The 18,993-nt window shown below is 52.5% G+C and overlaps 1 protein-coding gene across 1 annotated transcript; it reads right to left on the bottom strand.

Annotated features, from left to right (window-relative positions):
* Nucleotides 1-278: 278 nt before the first annotated feature.
* On the bottom strand, nt 279-18,895 carry PDGFRB (platelet derived growth factor receptor beta). Its single transcript, XM_009928051.2, has 21 exons — nt 18,674-18,895; nt 17,978-18,247; nt 17,566-17,693; nt 17,042-17,216; nt 16,271-16,463; nt 15,943-16,058; nt 15,276-15,402; nt 14,909-15,120; nt 14,048-14,142; nt 13,623-13,755; nt 13,115-13,219; nt 12,895-13,005; nt 12,361-12,514; nt 10,808-10,974; nt 10,427-10,545; nt 9,084-9,206; nt 7,544-7,655; nt 7,157-7,256; nt 6,932-7,037; nt 6,197-6,435; nt 279-5,689 (listed from the first exon to the last, which is right to left on the bottom strand). The coding sequence occupies exons 2-21, from the start codon at nt 18,141-18,143 to the stop codon at nt 5,539-5,541; spliced, it is 2,832 nt and encodes a 943-aa protein (XP_009926353.2). The 5' UTR covers nt 18,144-18,247; nt 18,674-18,895; the 3' UTR covers nt 279-5,538.
* Between the last annotated feature and the right edge of the window lie 98 nt (nt 18,896-18,993).

Below are 18,993 nucleotides of genomic sequence, written 5' to 3'. Positions count from 1 at the left end.
TCCCAGTGCAACATGACCCACAAGCTGGCCTGTTACCAGAGAGACAGGGCAGATCCTGCCCTGCTCACAGCCCCTTTTCCTTACCACGTCTCTGGGCTCAGCTGTTGCCTTGCTGTGCTTCTCTCTGCCTGGCTCCCAGCTTGGCTTTCGCTAAGCGTTGGGGTCATGCACAGCGTATTAACATGCTTAGCCTTTGCTCACGACATGGTTAAGCTGTATTCCCAGCCCCATCTGTGTGGGAGCAACCAAAACCAGGCAAACAAAGGAAGAGATGGAACTTTGCAAAAAGAAAAACACCTTTATTTTTAAACTCTTTCTTTAAAAACATATTTGTAAAAGTTTACAGCATAAAAATAATATCTCATGGCTATAGATGTGACATAGTACAAATCCTACCAATACATCTGTAAACCTAGGAAAATGTTAACTCTTTGGTACCTTAGTCTGAACTCTGTTTTTTCCTTTGCCCTCAGGATGGTTTCTGACAAACAGCGTGGAGGCAGGTGCTGCTTCTGTTCCAAGATGCTGCAGGGTAACAGCATGATGCCAGCAAGCCAGCACAGCGGGAGGGGGAGAGGACAGAGGGCATGCTTTGGGCAAGCTTTGCAGTTCTGGTGCAATCCATGAAGGAGGAAAGGACAGGAACAATGGGACGCTGCAGGCCTCCCAGCACAAGCTGGCTTCCCTGCCTCGTCCCACCTCTGCAAGGGTCATCTCTCCAAAGTGCCACTGGAGCTACACTGGAGCAGTTCCCCTGCCTTTGCCAAAGTCAACTGGATCCATCTTGGCATGTCCCAGAGACTTCAGCCCTCCAGGTGAAACAATGGGAATTATGCTGGGAGCCCAGCAACCCATGTGCTGGCCCATGAAATCTGATTTTTTAAGAATACCTGGCCTGCTCAGGGCAAGTCCTGCAGACAACATGGTGCTTCCACCATTACAGTTAGTGCTGGCTGCTCAGCATCTGGGCAGGGCTGGGGTCTGCTGCAGGAAGGACCTGTGCATGGCCCAGGAGCTGCCTGGTGTCCAGTGAGGACTGCAGCTACCCTGGCTGCTCTCTGCCTGTGCAACCACCTGGGGCAAAGGCTGCCAAAAGGCTGCTGAGGGCTGCCAAAGGGCAATCTTCATGTCCTCCACATGGGAGCACAGCCAGGCTGCGTCCGGGCTCCCTGGGGCTGGCTTGGCAGCCCACTGCTCTCCTGTCTGTGTGAGAGATCCCACGGTTTGCATTGTGAACTGGCCACCACTGACCCTGGGACCTGAGCTAAGCACTGAGCCCGACCAGAGACCTTCCTCACGCCTGTGCATTGGAGCACGGGGTTTGCCTCCTTAGCACATTAGCTGACATCTCATTTTAGAAAAAGCCCCCAAAAGGAGACATCTGTGAAATCCCCTTCTCCGGATCTGCACAGCTTTACACAGGCAGACCTTGGGCTTCCTCACAGCCAAAACCTAACCCACCGCCCAGTACCCTGTATTTGTGGTGCTGTCTCTACCCCAGCCCAGAGCTCTGACTGGGAAGAAGGGGAAGAGCTGTTTCTCACTTCTGTCTGACTACCTCCTGGCTGCACATCTGCACTGCACTTCTGCCTCCCTTCCGCATGGGACTCCACCACAGTCCCCTTGGCAGGTGAACAGAGACAATTTAGTTACGAGTAAAGTCCACTGTGCTCTAGATTTCTTAACACGACACAAACAAACACTAAACGTGACACTCTCGCTTAAAAAAATAATAACACGCTCAAACCAAGAAAGACAAAAGGATTAAAATCTGCGCACACATCAGTCTGAGAAGCATCTTAAATGTGGAAAGAGACACTGGAGTGTCACATTAGTTTCTGGGATACACTTAGGTATGCATGAAATAGTGACTGGCAGTAGGATTATGCATATATTGGTGCTGATAACGATGTAACAGCTGCAGAGTAAAATATAATCTACAAATAAAAGATATTGCACTAGAGATGGGCCCAAGCTGTGGCATGTATCCCTTTTTGGGGGGCTCAGTTTGGGTCCACCTCTAAACACAAAACCACACCCAAACAAAAATACTGATCATCAAAACAAAAACCAGAGGAACCGGTTCCCTTCAGAGTCTCACCGGAGGAATTATGGCTACAAAATTGATGGGCCCAGAACAGCCGACCATTTCTCCTGGCCCTCACCTGCCAGGCCATGCAGGGACTGGAATGTTGGCAGCAGAGAGAGAGGGAGCGGGGGGCTGGAGCTGGCTCCCTGAGCAGAGAGAGCTTGCCTGGGGGATTGCTGGAAGCCTCAGCCCTGCCAAGCCCTCTCTTTGAGGAGAGTTGCAAGGATGCTTAGCAAAAAATGTTTGCTTTGCCCAGCTGCCAGCCTGTCCCTGGCTGAGAAGATCTGCTCGCTGCAGCAGGTGTGCATGCCCTCACTAAGTGGTGACGGGAATAGTTAAGGACAGGAAAGTACTACAAAGTGCAAGACTTGGCCCTTGCAATCACAGGACCAAAGGCAAATATTTGGTCATATGTCTCTGGAATGGAGAATGGTACCATTTTGCAAAGAGTCTGGTGTACCTACTTTAAGAATGAAGAGGGAGGTGGGGTTAGCACCCCATCAGCAGCCAGAACAGGTTTTGATGCAAAGAATAATTGCAATAGATCTACAAATGGGACAAAATGCAATAGACATCCAAGTGTAGTTAATGCCCAGCTAGAAGGACAGGATACCTGATTTGCCCACACAGGGAGAAGAAATAGATCTCTTTCAGGACTGTCAAAACTATTTGATAGTGGGAAATTAGTAATTTCATTAGTAATTAGCCTGTACAAGATGGAGTTTAGTACAGGATTTGTGAAGTAAATAAGCAAATGGCCAAAGGGAGGGTGAGAAGGGATTAATTGATGGGGAGATCTTTGGGCTGGACAGAGGTAGTAAAAGTAGCTCTCTAGGGTTGCTCTTGATGCTGGAAGTATTTAGTATTTTTATTAGTCAGTCCAGCCCAAAAATAACAGTTTGTTAACAAAATGTGCTGATGACCCAATGTCTGGAACAGCAGGGAGTATCTTCTTTAGAAATGCTGGAAGAGTAGAAAGACGTAGGTGCTTAGATTGGTCAGAGGATGACTCCAAACTACCAGTATGTTGTGGCTGGGAAAAGGCCAACATTATCCAAAGCTACACCAGGCAAGTCAAATCCAGTACAGACCAGAACTATTAATGCCCTATGCGAGGTCGAGATTTGACCTCACCTGGAGTACTGGGTACTTCTGGTCATCTTTGATAGAGAAGGACAAATTAAAAATGAAGCTGGTACAGACAGCGGCTATTAGGATGATCTGATGTGCCATCCTATGGGCTCAAGCTGCAATGACACAGATCCTACAAAGCACCTTACATGTTAGAAAAATAAAGTGGTCTGACCCCAAGGATCTCATGAGTTACTGCTTCTCTGTGGTTAGGATCATTTCATGAACTGTGGCCACAGAAGATGGCTCCTTCATTACAAACAGGAGGAACAGAGCATGGAAAAACAGTTGTCATTCACAGTGTGTTTCCTATGGATGGTGGGGAATCTGACCACATGGGCTGAAAATACACTCCACCGGCTGCCAATAAAAGTGCTATTTCTTATGTTCACATTTTACCAAGGACATCAGCCCAAAAAACACCTACTCCTCTTTTAACTGCATTAATGGCAGCATTGCAGCAGTAGACAACTTAAAACAGAAGCTGTTTTGCTGTGGATTTCTGGCAGATGTTTCATATTTTGAAAAAAAAAAAAAAAATAAAATTCTCAGTGGCTCTGAGGTGGCAAAAGCCCAGCAAGATGCTGACCGAATTTCTGAATTTGTAAACCTGCCTGTGCAGTTTTTGTAGGATGCACAGAGATATGTGCATGAGTAGGGCAACAAAGGGGTTAATGGGAGTGGGGTGCTTGCAGCGAACAGAGCTCAGTGCAATGGGAAACTTCTCCTTTTAGAAAAACACCCTGCTAGTTTCTATGGTGTCAGACCTGTAGTTTTGGGGGTCTAGCTTTCATCTCTGCAGAGGTGGGGTTCACAACTGATTTAAAAGCCTGGTGTTCCTCCTGCTTTGAGTCTCCTCGTTCAAGTGCCAGCTGAGAGCACAAGAAGTCCCAGGCCTGCCTGCAAGAAGCGAGGAAGGCAGTGAGAAGCAGGAGGAAGATCTCTGCCCTTCAAAACACCCCAAGAGAGAGGAATCCTCCCTGATTCCTCTTGCTCTGCTTGGTTCCCCATGACACTTCATCCACAGCCCTGGCAGGCTGCAAGTGGCTATGCCTGACCCCCAGAAAGTGGCAGGGTGTGAGATACAGTTTAGCTGTGACCCAAACAGCTTCCCAGCCTCTTTCCCTCTCTCTCTTTTGAGATGTCCCTGGGTTGGTGTTCTGGCATCCTTATTGCTCCCCATAGTCTTGCTATGACTCAGGAGGGACTGGTGAGATCTCCCATCCTGAAAAACGGTGTTCGGGTGAACAGTCTATCAAAAGGGAGCCCTTGGTTCCCAAAGATAAGGCACAAAGATTTTGCAGCTGGCAGGGTTATATGATTTCCCAGCAGATAAGCTGGGCTTAGTGGCAGTAGATTAATGAATAGCCATATTGCTTCTTTATACTGGCCCTGGCTAGTGGATTAATATATTTGTTCCCTTTAAATCTTCAATGGAAAATAATTAGCTTAGTGTCCACACAGACGACAGGAACAACACTGGACTGCCCTCTTTGCTACTACAACAGAGTCATTGTGAGAGCATTTTGAGTTCCTGGCATGCCCTTGGGGCTCCTGGTGCCATGCTGGGCACAAAAGGGTTCAGGGTGTGACAGCCCCTCTAGCTGGGTGCAGAGCTGTGCCCCGGAACCATGGGTACCTGTAGTGTTTGGGACTCTGTATCTATAGAAGACCTGTCAAGAAAGGAAAATGCTGATTCAGTATCTCTGAGACGCTGGCTGGTCTCTCCAGGACTTGGCTGTGCTTGAAGGACAATCTACCCAATGTACTCTTGATCTCCAGCAGCTGAAGGTTGGTGTTGCAGGTTGTCTACACCCCCGCAACGGGATCCAAGCAAATCATCTGTCCTGGTGGCATTTCACAGAACCACAGTGTGGCTGGTGCTGAGACCATCAGAGAAGTGCTGGTGCAGAGGAGATGAAACTCATTGCCATGGAGGGGGAAGAGGCTGGAGTATCATCTTAGCCATGCAGAAAGTGGCGTCTCTTGTGGAGATCCAACCCACGTCTTCCACTTGAAAAGAAGATGTTGGTCTGTGAGATGTCTCCCTCCTGCAGTGGTTTGATCACTGAGGAGGATGTGGCAGTGATCTGGAAGGTTGCTGGCACGGAGCCACCTCTTTGTAAGGGGGAAGGGGATGGAAATGGGGAAAAGTCTTTAATTCCCCACCCAACACTGGGAGCCAGGAGGGAAGGAGGAATGCTGGGACAGGTGGGGATGTCCCCATGTACAAGTGCAAAGCATGGAGCTCTCTGACGTCTGGATCAGCCCCTCAGCTGGCCTCTCCATAGAGAGATGAAGAGTCAGCCCAGCTCTGACTACAGGAAACTCTCCTCCACCTCTTGGTGCCCTGTGGTCGGCTCCTGGCAGACTGGCTGTGGGTCGGATTCCTGCTCCTCATCCTGCCGGAGGCCCAGAGGGCTGTCACAGGATATTGTAGATGATGTGTTGGCCTCATTCAGCATAGAGCTGAAGGAAGACAAGAGGGAGAGAGAAATGAGAGCATTGTCCCACGTCTCCTGGTGGGAGAGGATTCCCAACAGCTGAGAAGTGTGTCAAGCTCCCAGCAGCCCCACTCTATCTGAGTAGCTTTCCACAGGGGAACAGACAATATTGGTTGGGTCTATTCAGCCCTCAAACACAACATACAGCAGATTGGATTCTACAGACCGTGGGCCCCTGTGTGCCCTCCTCCTTGTGAGTGGGGTCACTTGTCCCCAGCTGTGCTGGCTGATGTACAGGGATGTGACATGGCACCCTATCTTAGCTCATGTCCCAGCTCCTCTGGTTCATCTCCATCCCTGCAGGCTCATGCAAGGTCACAGCACCTCAGATGGGGGTGACACTGCCTTCCTCTCCTGGTAAACCCACTCCTGGTCTATCCCTCAGCAGAGCATCCCCATCTCCTCCTGAGGCCCCCGTTTTCAGATTTGCATAGTCGGGGGAAAAGACAACATTCAGAAGCAATGTTTTTACCTGGCCCGGCTGATGGAGGCTTCCTGAGGGAGATCGCAGATTGCGTCGGGTTTGGGGTCAGGAAGAGGGATGATATAATCATTCTCACCCCCATTTTGGTGCACGGCTGTGTAGAGAATGCTGCCAGTGGGGGAGCTGGCTGTGAGCCTGGAGTTGTTCAACCCAGGGATTGCGGGTCTTGTGCGGACAACAGCGGGGTGGTCACTCTTCATGAACTCTTCATCCACCTGCTGGTACCTCTGCTCTCGTAGGGCAGGTTACCAAAGAAACAAGGTCTTGTGAGTGGAGAAAATGCACTTGTGTTGTGTTCACTTTCCCTGTCTGCTAGGCTTTTTCTAGAGGGGCTCGCATCTTCTAGCTGGGTTCAGCTACCTTGACTCCACCAAAGATCATGAACATTTCCTAAGGGAGAGATCAGGGCACAACTCCACAGCTCCAAAATACCAAACAGTTGGAGGCAGGTTTTTGATCTCCTGCCAGTTCTGATTTCCGCAGTTGCTGAGATACCAGTTGCCTGTCTGGCGATGCCAGTTGTCTCAGCAAAGTCCCCGGGATGCCCAAACCACCTTCATCGGCTGTTCAAACTAATGCAGCTTTAGTCACTGCAAAATCCTGTGGTATGGCAGCAGTAAACACTGGTCTCCAAACCCTGATTGAGGGCCCTAACCAAGGCAGCATCCTCCACAGAACACTGACCCTCTTCTGTCCATCCAGCACTGGGTCCTTTGAACATACCTTTCTATAGCAATCCACCAAGAGGTTTCCCATAAGCACCACCAGCTGTGAGAAGGATGGTCTGATCTCAAACTTCTCCTCCCAGCACTTCTGCATGATATCGTAGCTAACAAGAGGAAACAGAAAGCACTCTGGTGAGTTAGCAGGTGGGGAAAACAGTGGCAGAAATGCTTCTGTAGTTTGTGTAGGGCAGGCCCAGGGCAAACACGTATGGGCAGCACTTACATTTCATCAGAGGCGTGGGTGGGTTTGGACATCCGATAGCCACGTTTGATGGCGTTGTAGAACTGTTCATTCATAGGCAGCTCAGGATATGGAGTCCCCCCTGGGTGTCAAGGGAGAGCAGGAATTCAGGCTGGTGGATTGCCTGCCACCCCCATGCCAACATGCATTTCACACCAAGGTTTCCTTTTTTTCTTTACCTTTCCTGCTTCATTTCACTTCCAAATGGCAATGTCAGCATGCAAAAGTAGGAGACAGGGAATGAAGTGCTACTCTGACTGGTAAGGTTGGGACTTGGGGATTAGAAATGGATTTCTATTGCCTCTGGGAAGGGACATGCTGACATGCTATCAGACCTACAGACACCACCATGATCTCCAGGGCACTTACCTAGAGTGAATATCTCCCAGAGAAGAATCCCAAAGGACCACACATCGCTCAGAGTGGTGTAGAGGTTGTTGAAGATGCTCTCTGGAGCCATCCACTTAAGGGGCAAGAAGGTCTAAGTGGAGAAAAATGGAACAAGAACAGAGTCAGCTGCATCTACAACACTTGTTTCAACAGGTGAGAGCCTGACACCCAATTTACAAGGAGAGAAGACCTTTCAGAGCTACCCATCAGCCCAACACATCTGCTGTCATCTGCTGTCAGCCACTTCTTGGAGGGAACAGTTTCCTCTTTCCTTGTGCAGGATGAACTCGTCAGGCAGGAGGAAAGAGTGGGCGTACTACATCCATTTCCATCACTGTCTGCCACGATGAGCTGTCACGGTGTGAATTCTCTGTGCCCTAGTTCTTGGGTAGTCCACTGACTTGCACAACATGACCACAGCACTCCTGAAGGGAGTCCGGGCCTATCTGGACTTTGGAAATCTAAGACCAGGCTGGAGAGGACTATGGGATGACGAGAAAAGAGCCGATGGACACATCCAGCTTTTTCCTGCTCTTACTCAGAGTGATACATGAAAAGGAGCCTCCCTTGACCAGCTTTTATGCAGCACTGGCTGTGCTGTTCCTGGGATTTGCTTGCACAATGAATACCAAAATAATCTCCGGGAAGGATTGCAAAGGGGGCCAGTTTCATTTCCTGTTTTGGAAGGAAAAGCAGCTATGCCAAGCCTGGACTAGAAAACCCCAGCCTCTCTGCAGGAGGGTCTCCCTGCCCAGGCACTGAGTGCCTGTCTGCCATCCCATGCAAATGGGAGAAAGCACGAGAGAAGGTAAGTAGTTCATAGAGTAGATAAAGATTGGGGTTTGAGAGACCTGGCTCCACCCTCAGCTCCCCCAGCATCAGTTTCTCTGGGAATTACATGGCCTGCTTTGCTTGGGGTTGCACATTCCCAAATGCCCCAGGGCTGGAGAGGAGATGCTGTTGTTGAAGTCACGGAGGAGGTTCTGGGGAAGCTCAGTTACAGCCTCATCCTCTCCTGCCTCGAAAGATTGGAGATGTCTTTCTGGAAAGTAGCTGCTCGCAGGAAAACACTTCCTCTTACCCTGTGGTCTAGTGGTTAGAGCAGAAGTCTGTGAACCTCTTCCCAGAGTGGCCAGTGACTCACTGCGGCAATGTCAAGCTGCCTAACCTTGGAATCCTCCTGCCTGCAGCTCAGGACTGTACTCAGTGCCATGCAGGGAAGGGATGCAGCACTGCTGCCAGTGATGGGCTGTACAGGGCACAATCCTTAGTTTTGCTGCTGCTACCCAGGTTCTTCTGTAAGAGCCTAGAGATATGGGCATGCAATTCTGCTACTCCACAGTGTGCAGAGCACATCAGGTGCAGGATGGTTGGCTGTTGACACCATCTCCTGGGAGTCCTGCCCTGTCACCACCCCTGGGCACAGTGATGGACAGGCAACTCACAGAGGGGAGCATATAGGGGGGTGCCAGGCGCAGAGCCCTGGGAAGAAGAGGCTTGCATGGCTCCTGGTACTTACGCTGCCTTTGGAGATATAGTTGGAATCTCTCATGATGTCCCTTGCCAGGCCAAAGTCACAGATCTTTACCAGCTTCCCCTCACAGATGAGGACATTCCTGGCAGCCAGGTCACGATGCACACACTGCAGGGGGAAGGCAGGGCACTGTCACTGCGAGGGGCCCCCAGACAGCCCAAGGAAGCAGCCCAGCTCCAGCACTAGTCCATTTCTGGGGCTGTAGGGACACATCATTTGAGGCATCTCCTCCTCCTGAAGGAACAACCATGGCTCAAAGCCACTAGCAGAGCTACCACATTTTTGCTGCTCGCCTGGACTGCTACCCCCCATGACAGCAACAGCCATCCAAATCTGGCAAGGGCAATTTGAACAACCCAGCAGAGAGGGGATTGCCAGGGCCTGACCAAGCAAGGGGGCTGGTGGGCTAGCAGGCCGGCAGGGAGGGGATGTCTCCATCTCTGTTTGGACAATCCAACCCAGCAGTCTGAAGACATCAGAGTTACACCAGCCTAGCTTGTGCCTTCTGGTTTGCCAGCATGTTGGATGTTTTCCATATGAACAGCCCCAAGGTTTGCTCAAGATCCTGCCAGACGCTACTAGCGAGCATGGTGGTATTACTCCACTGTCAAACGTGACTGTGGGAAGCTGTGGGAAGCTGGGAGCTCCTCTTCTGTGCTCCATGGGGGGGCATTGACCATGCACTTCTGGCGATCAGCCTGGCTGGCTGGAGGCAGAGTGCCAGGAATTTCTCTCCGCACATCATTGATGCCATCCCTACCCCTTCTCTTAGCCCTGCCCTGTGTGATGTTTCACATGGTCCAACTATATTACTGCCTGCCCTGCGCTACGGCAGACCTTAGGAAATCCCAGAGCCTAGTCCTCTGTGGTGGCTTAATTTCCACTAAACAAGGACTTCTGATGAGGCCTAGGGGGCTCAGAGCATGAGGGGCAATAGCAGTGTCTGTGGAGAGTAGTAGCTCTGCTGCGGAGTGCCTTGTGCTTTAGCATGGGGAGGTTATTACTGTTTGGTCATCCTGGTAAATAGGGATGATATAACACCACAGCTGTGTTGCACATGGCTTGGGAGGAGCTCAGAGTCAGGGAATTTGAAGTCTGAAGCTCAGTCTAAGCCAGGGTTAGCTATCACGTGCAAATGTAGTCATGCTGATCCCCAGGGCTGTGTTTCCAAAGAGAAGTGGTCAGCAGCTCTTCAATTGCATGGCCACTTCTCCCACGAGGAGGTTGGCATGGACAGAGGGACAGTGAGCAGAAGCTGACCACAGGACACGGCAGAGTGTTGTTGGCCTCCACTGCTGCAGGCAGCACAGACCAGCCAGCGTACGTACGTTTTTGGAAGCCAGGAACTCCATCCCATTGGCCACCTGGAAGCTGAAGCCCACCAAGTCCATGTAGCTGAGGAGCGGAGACTCATTTATCAGCGTCACCCGGTCTGTTCTTTCAGGAGCTGGAGGGCAAGCAGAGATGGGTGTTGGCGTTACACAGCACACTCGTGGGCTGCCTGCCAGGGGAAGGACCCACTGGGGATTGCTCTTCCTCCAGCAACAAAGGGACAGAGCCGGGAGTTCCAATTGTGAGGGCATCTGCCACTATTGCTGGACTCATCCCAAAGGTGACCTTTGCAATATGGACCATCTGTCTCTGCAAGCAAAGGCACCCAGCACCCAAACTGCAAGCACCTCTCCCTCCCACTATGGCTGAGCTGTTACCTGATGGGGAATAGCTGTCCAGCTCGTACGGGGTGCCATAGTTAGAGGATTCAATGTCAGCGTACTTGACTTCACCCTTCATGTCAGACATGGGCACATAATCCAGGGAGTCATCCTTGCTCATGTCCATGTAGCCCCCATCGCTCTCGACAGACAAGGAGAGGTGACTATGGGGGGAAGCAAAGAGGCTGTTCAGATCCAGAGGAGAGGAGGAGGCGCAAGGGATGAGGGCAATGATCTGTGTGACTGCAATTCCTGAACCCTCAGCCCCAGCACTGAAATGTCCCACACAGCAGGGAAAGAAGCCCTGCATCATGCATGCAGAGAAGTGCAAATGGCACTGGAGACTTCCTTCCACCACCTAACAGCTCAGGTGTCCTCAGTGCTAGCTTTAAACAGCCCTGCCATAATTCCCCTACGGGTCTCCAGGTGTCCTCTCCCACAGGCTGAAACTTCTCATGCTCACCTTGCCTGGCAGAGCACAGGTTTGGTCAGCACATGAGCTCAGCACTGAGGAGGGCAGGAAGGGGGACCCAGGGCCACACAGTTCCACAGGCACCCACAGGGCAGGAATGTGCGAGACCCAAGCCAGAGTGGGCAGGGAAAACCCTCTACCTTGGCTGTGCACGTTCTCGGACTGGCCTGGAGAAGGCTGAACTGAGTGGGCAGGACACAACTCTGTTCACAGTTAAACCTTACCAGTTTGGATCAGCAAACATCTGCACCCTTGAGCACCTCTCCCTTGAGTGAGCAACAACTGCATCTGGGAAGCAGCATCCTGAGGCCTTCCATGTGCTGGTGCTGGGCAAGGGAATCCTTCTGCATTGCCAGAGCTGTGGGCCATGTCCCCAGGGGCTTGGGAGACTGTGCTTAGTGCTTAGGAGGATCTCAGCTGCCTTCAAGCAGAAAGCGCAGGGGGCAGCTGTGCTGATGTCCTAACACTGCTCTATTTTACTATTGTTTTGGTGTGCTGGAAGGAAATGCTGCTTTCTAACTTCCCATGGGACTGTTTCTCTATGCTCATGTGCCTGCATCCCTTACAGCTGGCAACTGGACAAGGAACTGTTCCCCTTTCCTTATAGCACCTCTTGTGCAACCGCACTCCTTCTAGCACTTCTCCCTTAGGCTTGGTAGCAGTGCAACCTGCCCTGAAAATGCAGACCTGAGATCTCCAAGGGTTAAGACATGCTGGGAAACCTTCATCTCTGTACTCAATGCATAGCTATGGTTATGCCAATAAAGTTAACGATGCCAGGGAATACTCCCAACTGGCATGGAGCAGCCGGTGTGTGTGCTAGCTAACAGCCTCCAGGACACACAGATTCCGTCTGCTAACTCCCCGTCTGCCAGGAGCTGTTTGGAGGTGGCTGGTTGTCACATGGGCTGGTCTCACAAGGTAACAGAGTGGCCAGCTGTGTCCCAGTGCTGGGCCAGCATTTATTGTACTGGTCTGGAGGAAATGTAGGTATCCTTCCTGGCAGTACCAGCCTCCCTCATCAGTGGGGGCTAGGATGGGGTAGGCACCAGGGAGGAGAGTGCTGCTTTCCAGGTACCTCTGCACGTGGTCCTCCTTGGCAGTGTTCCCGTACAACTCTGCCTCTCGCCGTGCCTTCTCGCCGTAGGACTGCAGAAAGGTGTGCTTGTTGCGGTGCAGGTAGTCCACCAGGTCCCCATAGCGGCAGTACTCGGTGATGATGTAGATGGGCCCTGGTGGGAGAGAGCACCCGTGTCAGCCCTGCCTCGACCTTGCTTGCTCCCTAGGGCAATGAATTTCATCCCACAGGGACATTATCACATTGCAGGATGTCTAGGCAGGGCCAGGGGCAAAAGCTATCTTTCTGGTACCGAGCATTTTTGGAATTTGAAATTTGTGTTTGGGGAGGGAGGTAGGGGTTAACAGAAACATGCCTTCTCAGTTTCAGTCAGGTTGGAAAGAAAGGATTTCAGAGCCCCAGGAGGCTTTCCTAGGGGAAGGGTGAATCATTCTGAAGCAGAAAACAGGAGTTATTCTCTCTGAGGACAGTTCTCTTCCTCAGCACAGCTCAAGGCAGCAGGGAGAGGAGAAAAGGCACCCGGGGCTCAGCTACCTCCTTTGGTGCAGGCCCCCAGCAAGTTGACGATGTTGAGGTGAGGTCCCAAGTGGCTCATGATCTTCAGCTCAGACATAAGGGCTTGCTTCTCGCTGCTCCGGGCAGTGGCTGTTGGGGAGAGCTGGTGTGAGCGTCAGGGCAAGGATGGGAGTGCATGCACACCATTTGGCCTCACAGCTTTTGGACGGGGGAAAGGTATGATGGGAGGACAACTCACACTTGAGCATTTTGACTGCCACTTTCATGGTGGACTGCGAATGGCTCAGGCCATGAGCCGTTGCCTCCACCACACGTCCAAAGGCACCAGAGCCGAGAGTACGTCCTGCAAAGAAACAGTGAGGAGATAAAGCTGGTGATGGTCCTCAAGGAGAGGTGAGGAAAGGAGCTTGGAAAAGACAAGTCCCCTGTCTGAAACTACACCAGCCTTGCTGCAGTCATCCTTGTGGGCATGGAGGTGATCATGAGCTACGATGTTTGGGGTTGGGGCTGGTTTTCATCTGGCTGGGAAAGGAAGGAGCTGCCAGCTGCAAGAAAGGATAGCCAGGAATAACCCAGTGCCTCATGCCAAAGGGGGCAGCTGGCCTCCCACCATGGTCCCCCATCCCAGGACCACATCGTATCTCCAGGGATCTCTGTGCCTTTTCTGGGTTGGACTCTTTTGGAGATCCCAAACCTATCACCCCCAGACCCCAAGGGTCCATCAGTGGGATCTGCAGAGCCTTTACCTAACACCAGTTTGTCCCTGGGCACCTCCCAGCTGGAGTCATAAGGGAGCTGCATGGGATCCACGTAGATGTACTCATGCCCATCGGAGCTGACTGACTCAATCACCTTCCAGCGGATTTCATAACGAGGTTTCTGGAAAGGGGAACAAAGGGAAAAGAGAGATCAAAGAGGCTGAGGGTCAGAAAGGGCATGGGGGATGTGGATAGGCTTTGTCAGGGAGTCTTTGGTCCCTGCAGCTGTTGCCTCATTCCCCGTCTAGCCTACAGATGCCAGGGGCACGCAGAGACTGATGGAGGCCCATGGTCCCTGGCACAGGTGGGACATCGTCAAGCCCATACCAGCAGGAGCTCACAGCTTTGCTCTTCCCAGGCACCCTAACATGGGGGTACCACTGTGGTAGCCTGAGGACACTCTCCTCTTTTACCTTCTGCCACAGGATGATCAGGATGATCAGGGAGATGACGGTGAGGACCAGCAAAGCCAGGATGACAGAGATGATGACCACCTTGAACGGCAAGGCTACAACGATAACAGGGACAGCAGTCAGACTCCTCCACCTCTGCATGGCCTGAGTACCCTGCGGAAAGGAGGGGACAGCAGCGCAGAGGGGTCCCTGCAGCCTTCCCTTTCCGTCCTCTAGCCACTGTTCCCCTCCTGCTACACACCTCCCCCCAAGACATCGACCCTGAGCTCTCCTCTGGGTGGGGGCAGTCCCTGACCTCTCCTCCTGGGCAGACCTGCCCAACATTTGCAGGGCCAGCACACCAGTGATAATGGGGTGATGGGTTGTTACAGCCTGTGGAAGGGCTTGCTGCCTTGGGAGAGGTTTGACCATGGGAGGGTGTAAGGAGCTAGAGGGGCTGGTTTGCTTGGGGGAGAGCTGGCAGCTCCGGGCCTGGGCTTAGACCATTCTTCCTCATATTTGGGATGCTCAGCGTATGGATGTTCGAGTCCGTGGCACCATCTAGTGACCCACGGGCTAATAACAAGACACCAGGGACCTGCTCAGGCACTCTCATCTTGCGTCCCTGGAGGAATTAACCTGCCGGTGGTGGGAAGAGGATGTCCATGGCCAGTGGACATAAGGGCTTCAGACTCCTCCTGGAGCAGCCTTTCCTGCCAACCCAAAGGAGGCTTCGTTTTGGGCAGAAATACCCAGGTTTCCTGCCTCCGAGGACTGCAGTCATCAGAGGACAGTCCTGGCTTCCAGCACCTCCAGGCTGGAGACACACAGAGAAAAGTCTAACTCCCCACCACTGGCTCAAACACTTCCCTCAGTGCTCACCGTGTGGGACCAGAGTGATGTCCTGGGAGTTGGTGCCCAGGAAGTTTTGCACGGTGCATCTCAGGAGCAGGGGCTCATCCACCCTGTGCAGCTGTAGGGTACTGTTCACGCGGTACACCTGCAGCTCCGCGTGGTACGTGGCATTGGTCTGCAGACCGATCTCTGCAGACTCATTCCCCAGCAGCCGGGTGGGTTGCCCCTTGGTGCTGCACCTGGTCCGGGGGAGGATAAAGGCACTTGAGAGGCAGCTGGGGCCACGCACTACCATGGGAAGCCCAGGCATGTGGGCCAGCAGAATACAATAAAATAATAGTCTATTATTCCAGTAAATGTGAAAGTCCAGCCATTCCCATGGGCACCCACTTACCATTTGATGTCACTGCAAGTAGACCAACTGATCTCTGGCTGGGGCATGCCTTCAGCAGAGCATGTTACTGTCTGCTCCCCACTGCTGGTACTGCTGTTCTCCTTGAGATCCACCACTTTGGCTGGCACTGAAACCAAGAGATAGTGATGGGAATTAATCCTCCTTTCTGACTGCATGATGGAAGGGGAATGTGATTCCACTGTACCCCTGACATGGCCTGGGGGTGAGGAGACAGTGAGGTAGGACTCATCACATCAATCTTGTTTTATTTTTGAAAGCTAACAGCAAAAAGAGAAAGGTTTGAGGGGGTTATGAAGGAGACCTGCCCCCATTTAGCTTGCTTGGAGAGCACAGGCAAGCACGGGGGAAAGTCCTGGACATCAGAGCTGTGCAATCATCTCTGCATTTACTACCTTGGGCCAGGGCATGAAGGCCAGGCTGCTTGTGTCCGCACTCCCTCCCTGTCCCCCTTGCTCTCAGACCAAGTGTGTGATATTTCAAATGAGCATGTTTCTTGCTTGAACGCTCTTCCTTTAACCGAAACCACTTTGGAGCTGTAGTCCGAAGAGTAAGGGCTTCAGCCTGAGGGTCCTGCAGCAAAGGATGGAGCCATCCCCTGAGACTGCCCCCACACTCCTCAGCCCCATGTCTGCATGCCCATCCTCACCATTTATCTGCAGATGGAAGGACAACTCCTGCTCATCATCCTCATTGAAAGCCCGGATGGTGTAAAATCCTCCTTCTTCCTGCTTCACCCGCACCAGCACCAGAGCTGTCTGGTACCTGGAGGAGACACAGTCCCAGAGTGATGGGTGTGGGAAGGTACCTGGGGACTGACAATGCTCAGAGGCAACCAGCTCCCACCCATCCGAGGCATGCTCGAAATCCACTCACGGAAAGGCATTCAACCACCAACCATGTCCAACCAGCAATTTGGAGGTTGCTTTGTGAATTATCCCCTCCCAGCAACCCAGTGAAGAATGATGGGCCCTCACCTGGTTTCTGACAGGTTCCTGCTGGTGATGGTGAACTCACTGCTGCTTTCCATGGTCAACGTCTTGTTGTTCTTCAGCCACACAATGCTGGGTTGTGGGTAGGCCTCCACCTCCACCTGGATGGTGCGGCTCTTGTGGACCTCGGCATACACTGTGCTGGGCAGGTGGGTGTGGAAGTGCACAAAGCCACGCTCTGAGAGGGGGCAGGAAGGATGGCGGGGTCAGAGAGAGAAACAACCCTCTCTCCAGCCCTCTGGACAAACACGGATCTGGAACAAAACACTCTGAGCACCCAGAAGTGGTGGGGCAGCTCCAGATCCATCCCCCAAGGCTTCAGGCTTGTGCCCGAGGGGAGTGTGGGTGCAGAGCCGCACTGGAGCAGAGGGGCTCGTGGGGCAGGCAGCATGTGGGGGAAAGGCTGCTATCTTGTGGAGATGGTGCAGGTTCCCTTGAATTACATGAAAAAAGAACAGATGCGGATGGGAGGTGACAATATGACCTCCCATCGCCTTGGCACTGCGCAGTGCAGAAGAGCTCTTACCCGTACCCTCAAGTGTCTTAAAGGGTCACAAGGCTTGGGATGTTTTGAAGACAAGAAGTGGGCAGGGGTGACATGGGGTGAGGGTTGGCTTTTTGCCATGGTTACTTAGGGCAGAGACGAGGAGGGGAGAGAGCTGGAGGCTGTGCAGAGAGAAGAGAGTGTTACTCTGGGGCATCCTGCCTGGAGGCCCACATCATTTGCTGGCTTTGGGCGCGTGGGAAGCAACGCACCGATCACATGGACTGTGATGTCTTTTCGGTCTGTTTTCTCATGATAGCCCTCAGAGACGTTGCAGACGTAGGTCCCACTGTCCTCCAGCTCCGCATTCTGGATGATGAGGATGGAGCGGATCTCATGGGTGGATCCGGGCAGGAAGTCAGTCACCGGCTCCACAGTCTTCCCTGCCTGCACAACGGGGACAGGAGATAAGGTCTCAGAAGTCAAGAGCATGTTCTGCCATTGGAGCTACAAAGCCAGGGTCACAGGGAGGGAGGAGGAGAGGGTAGAGGACCCTGGTCTGGCTGCCACAGGGACAGGGAACATGAACCAATCAGAGGCCACTGAGACAGACAGCCTTAATCCAAGGGTCTCCCCATCAAGCCTCCCTGTGTGGCAGCAGCATCATCCCACAGCTTCTGCCATGGGGTGAAGCTTCCTATGAAGCTTCACCTAGGATCTTGACAAGTGATTGCCATGGGACATCTGGGCAAAGGCTGGAGCTGCTGCCTGGAGGCTGTGGGGCTGGAGCACTCACTTGCTTGCGGGGATAATCCCAGTTGAAGTTGACTAGCTCATTGCCGCTCACGGTGCACATCAGGGTAACGTTTTCTCCCTGACGGACTATGGTCTGCACTGCGCTGATGGAGACGTTCACAGATGAGACTGGGAAAGGTGAAAGAAAGGAATGAAAAATGAAGGAAGGGATGAGTGGGTACCCGGTCCATTTATCCTGGGTGGACTGGTCTAGCGGAAAGTCTCTTCCCTGAGGACTGGAGCTGACACTTTGGCAGAACCCATTATCTAACAGAAACAGGACTAAATCCAGCCTCCAAATTGATCAGGGGCATCTCTAAGAAGACAGGGGGAGAGCTTTGCTGTCCTCTGCCACAGGGCTGAAGGAACAGCCACAGCAGGTGCACAGATATGCTAAGACAATGGCACCTCACCCTGGATTCTGTAGACATAGAAGGTGTCTGAATCCACCTCCTGGTCATCCACAATTGTCCGGCAGAAATAGGTTTTATCCTCAAAGAAGCCTTTGAATCCCTGTTGTGGGTCATAAGCAGCTGGGATGGGGTTCTCCACCTTTTTCTCGTAGAGGGTCACCTGCATCTGTGGGTTGGTCACACGGCATGGGATGATGGCCTCTGTGTAGCCTGTGATGAAGATGAAGAGCTCTTCGGAGGTGATTGTGGGGAGGAAGACTAGGGAAGGATCTGCGGGAGAGAGGGAACATTGGTTGCAGAAAGCTGCTTGAAGCTGAAGCAGGGCTGCTCTGTGCTCCTCCAGGACTGCTCCAACACAGGCCTCTGTCTCCAGACTGGTGGGATGTTTCTTCACTTACTCCCCATGGTGTAGGATCACCAAACCTCTCCCAGGAGGGTGAGAGACCCAGATGCTGCCACTAAGCACCATTGCCTCCCCCACCATTTGTCCCGACACACCACACCTGGGTCTCTCCCATGACCTGGCGTACCAGAGACACGCCACAGCCAGATGACCTGCCATGAGGGCTCTTCTGCAGTGGGAGAAAGGATTTTGGGAGTCCACGTTCTTGGGGACAGAATGATAATTCAAAGCCCTCTTTCTCCTGGTTGCTAAACCCCATGGAAATGCAGAGACAAGGATGTGCTGTCCCCTACCTGGAACGTAGATGTACAGGGCTTTCCTCTCTGCTGGCTCTGGAGCCTGGTCAGGGCTGTAGGTGCACACGTACTCCCCAGTGTGACGGCCTGTCACGTTCCTGAGGGTAAGGTTGCTGACAAAGACACCATCCCTCTGCTCCAGCGAGGCAGCGAGGGCCTGACCCTCCCGTTCCCAGACCAACGTGCTGTCCCCATAGCACAAGAGGGAGAAGGTGCTGTGGAGGCCGAGGACAAGCTCAGCATCTCTGGGTTCAATATGCAGCCTGCTGCCCCCAGACGTTACCTCCAGCAGACCTGGGAGAGAAGGGAGATGAGAC

Source organism: Haliaeetus albicilla, chromosome 27 (assembly GCF_947461875.1).
Source record: "Haliaeetus albicilla chromosome 27, bHalAlb1.1, whole genome shotgun sequence".
Classification (NCBI taxonomy): domain Eukaryota; kingdom Metazoa; phylum Chordata; class Aves; order Accipitriformes; family Accipitridae; genus Haliaeetus; species Haliaeetus albicilla.
This window is presented reverse-complemented; position numbering and strand designations above follow the sequence as displayed.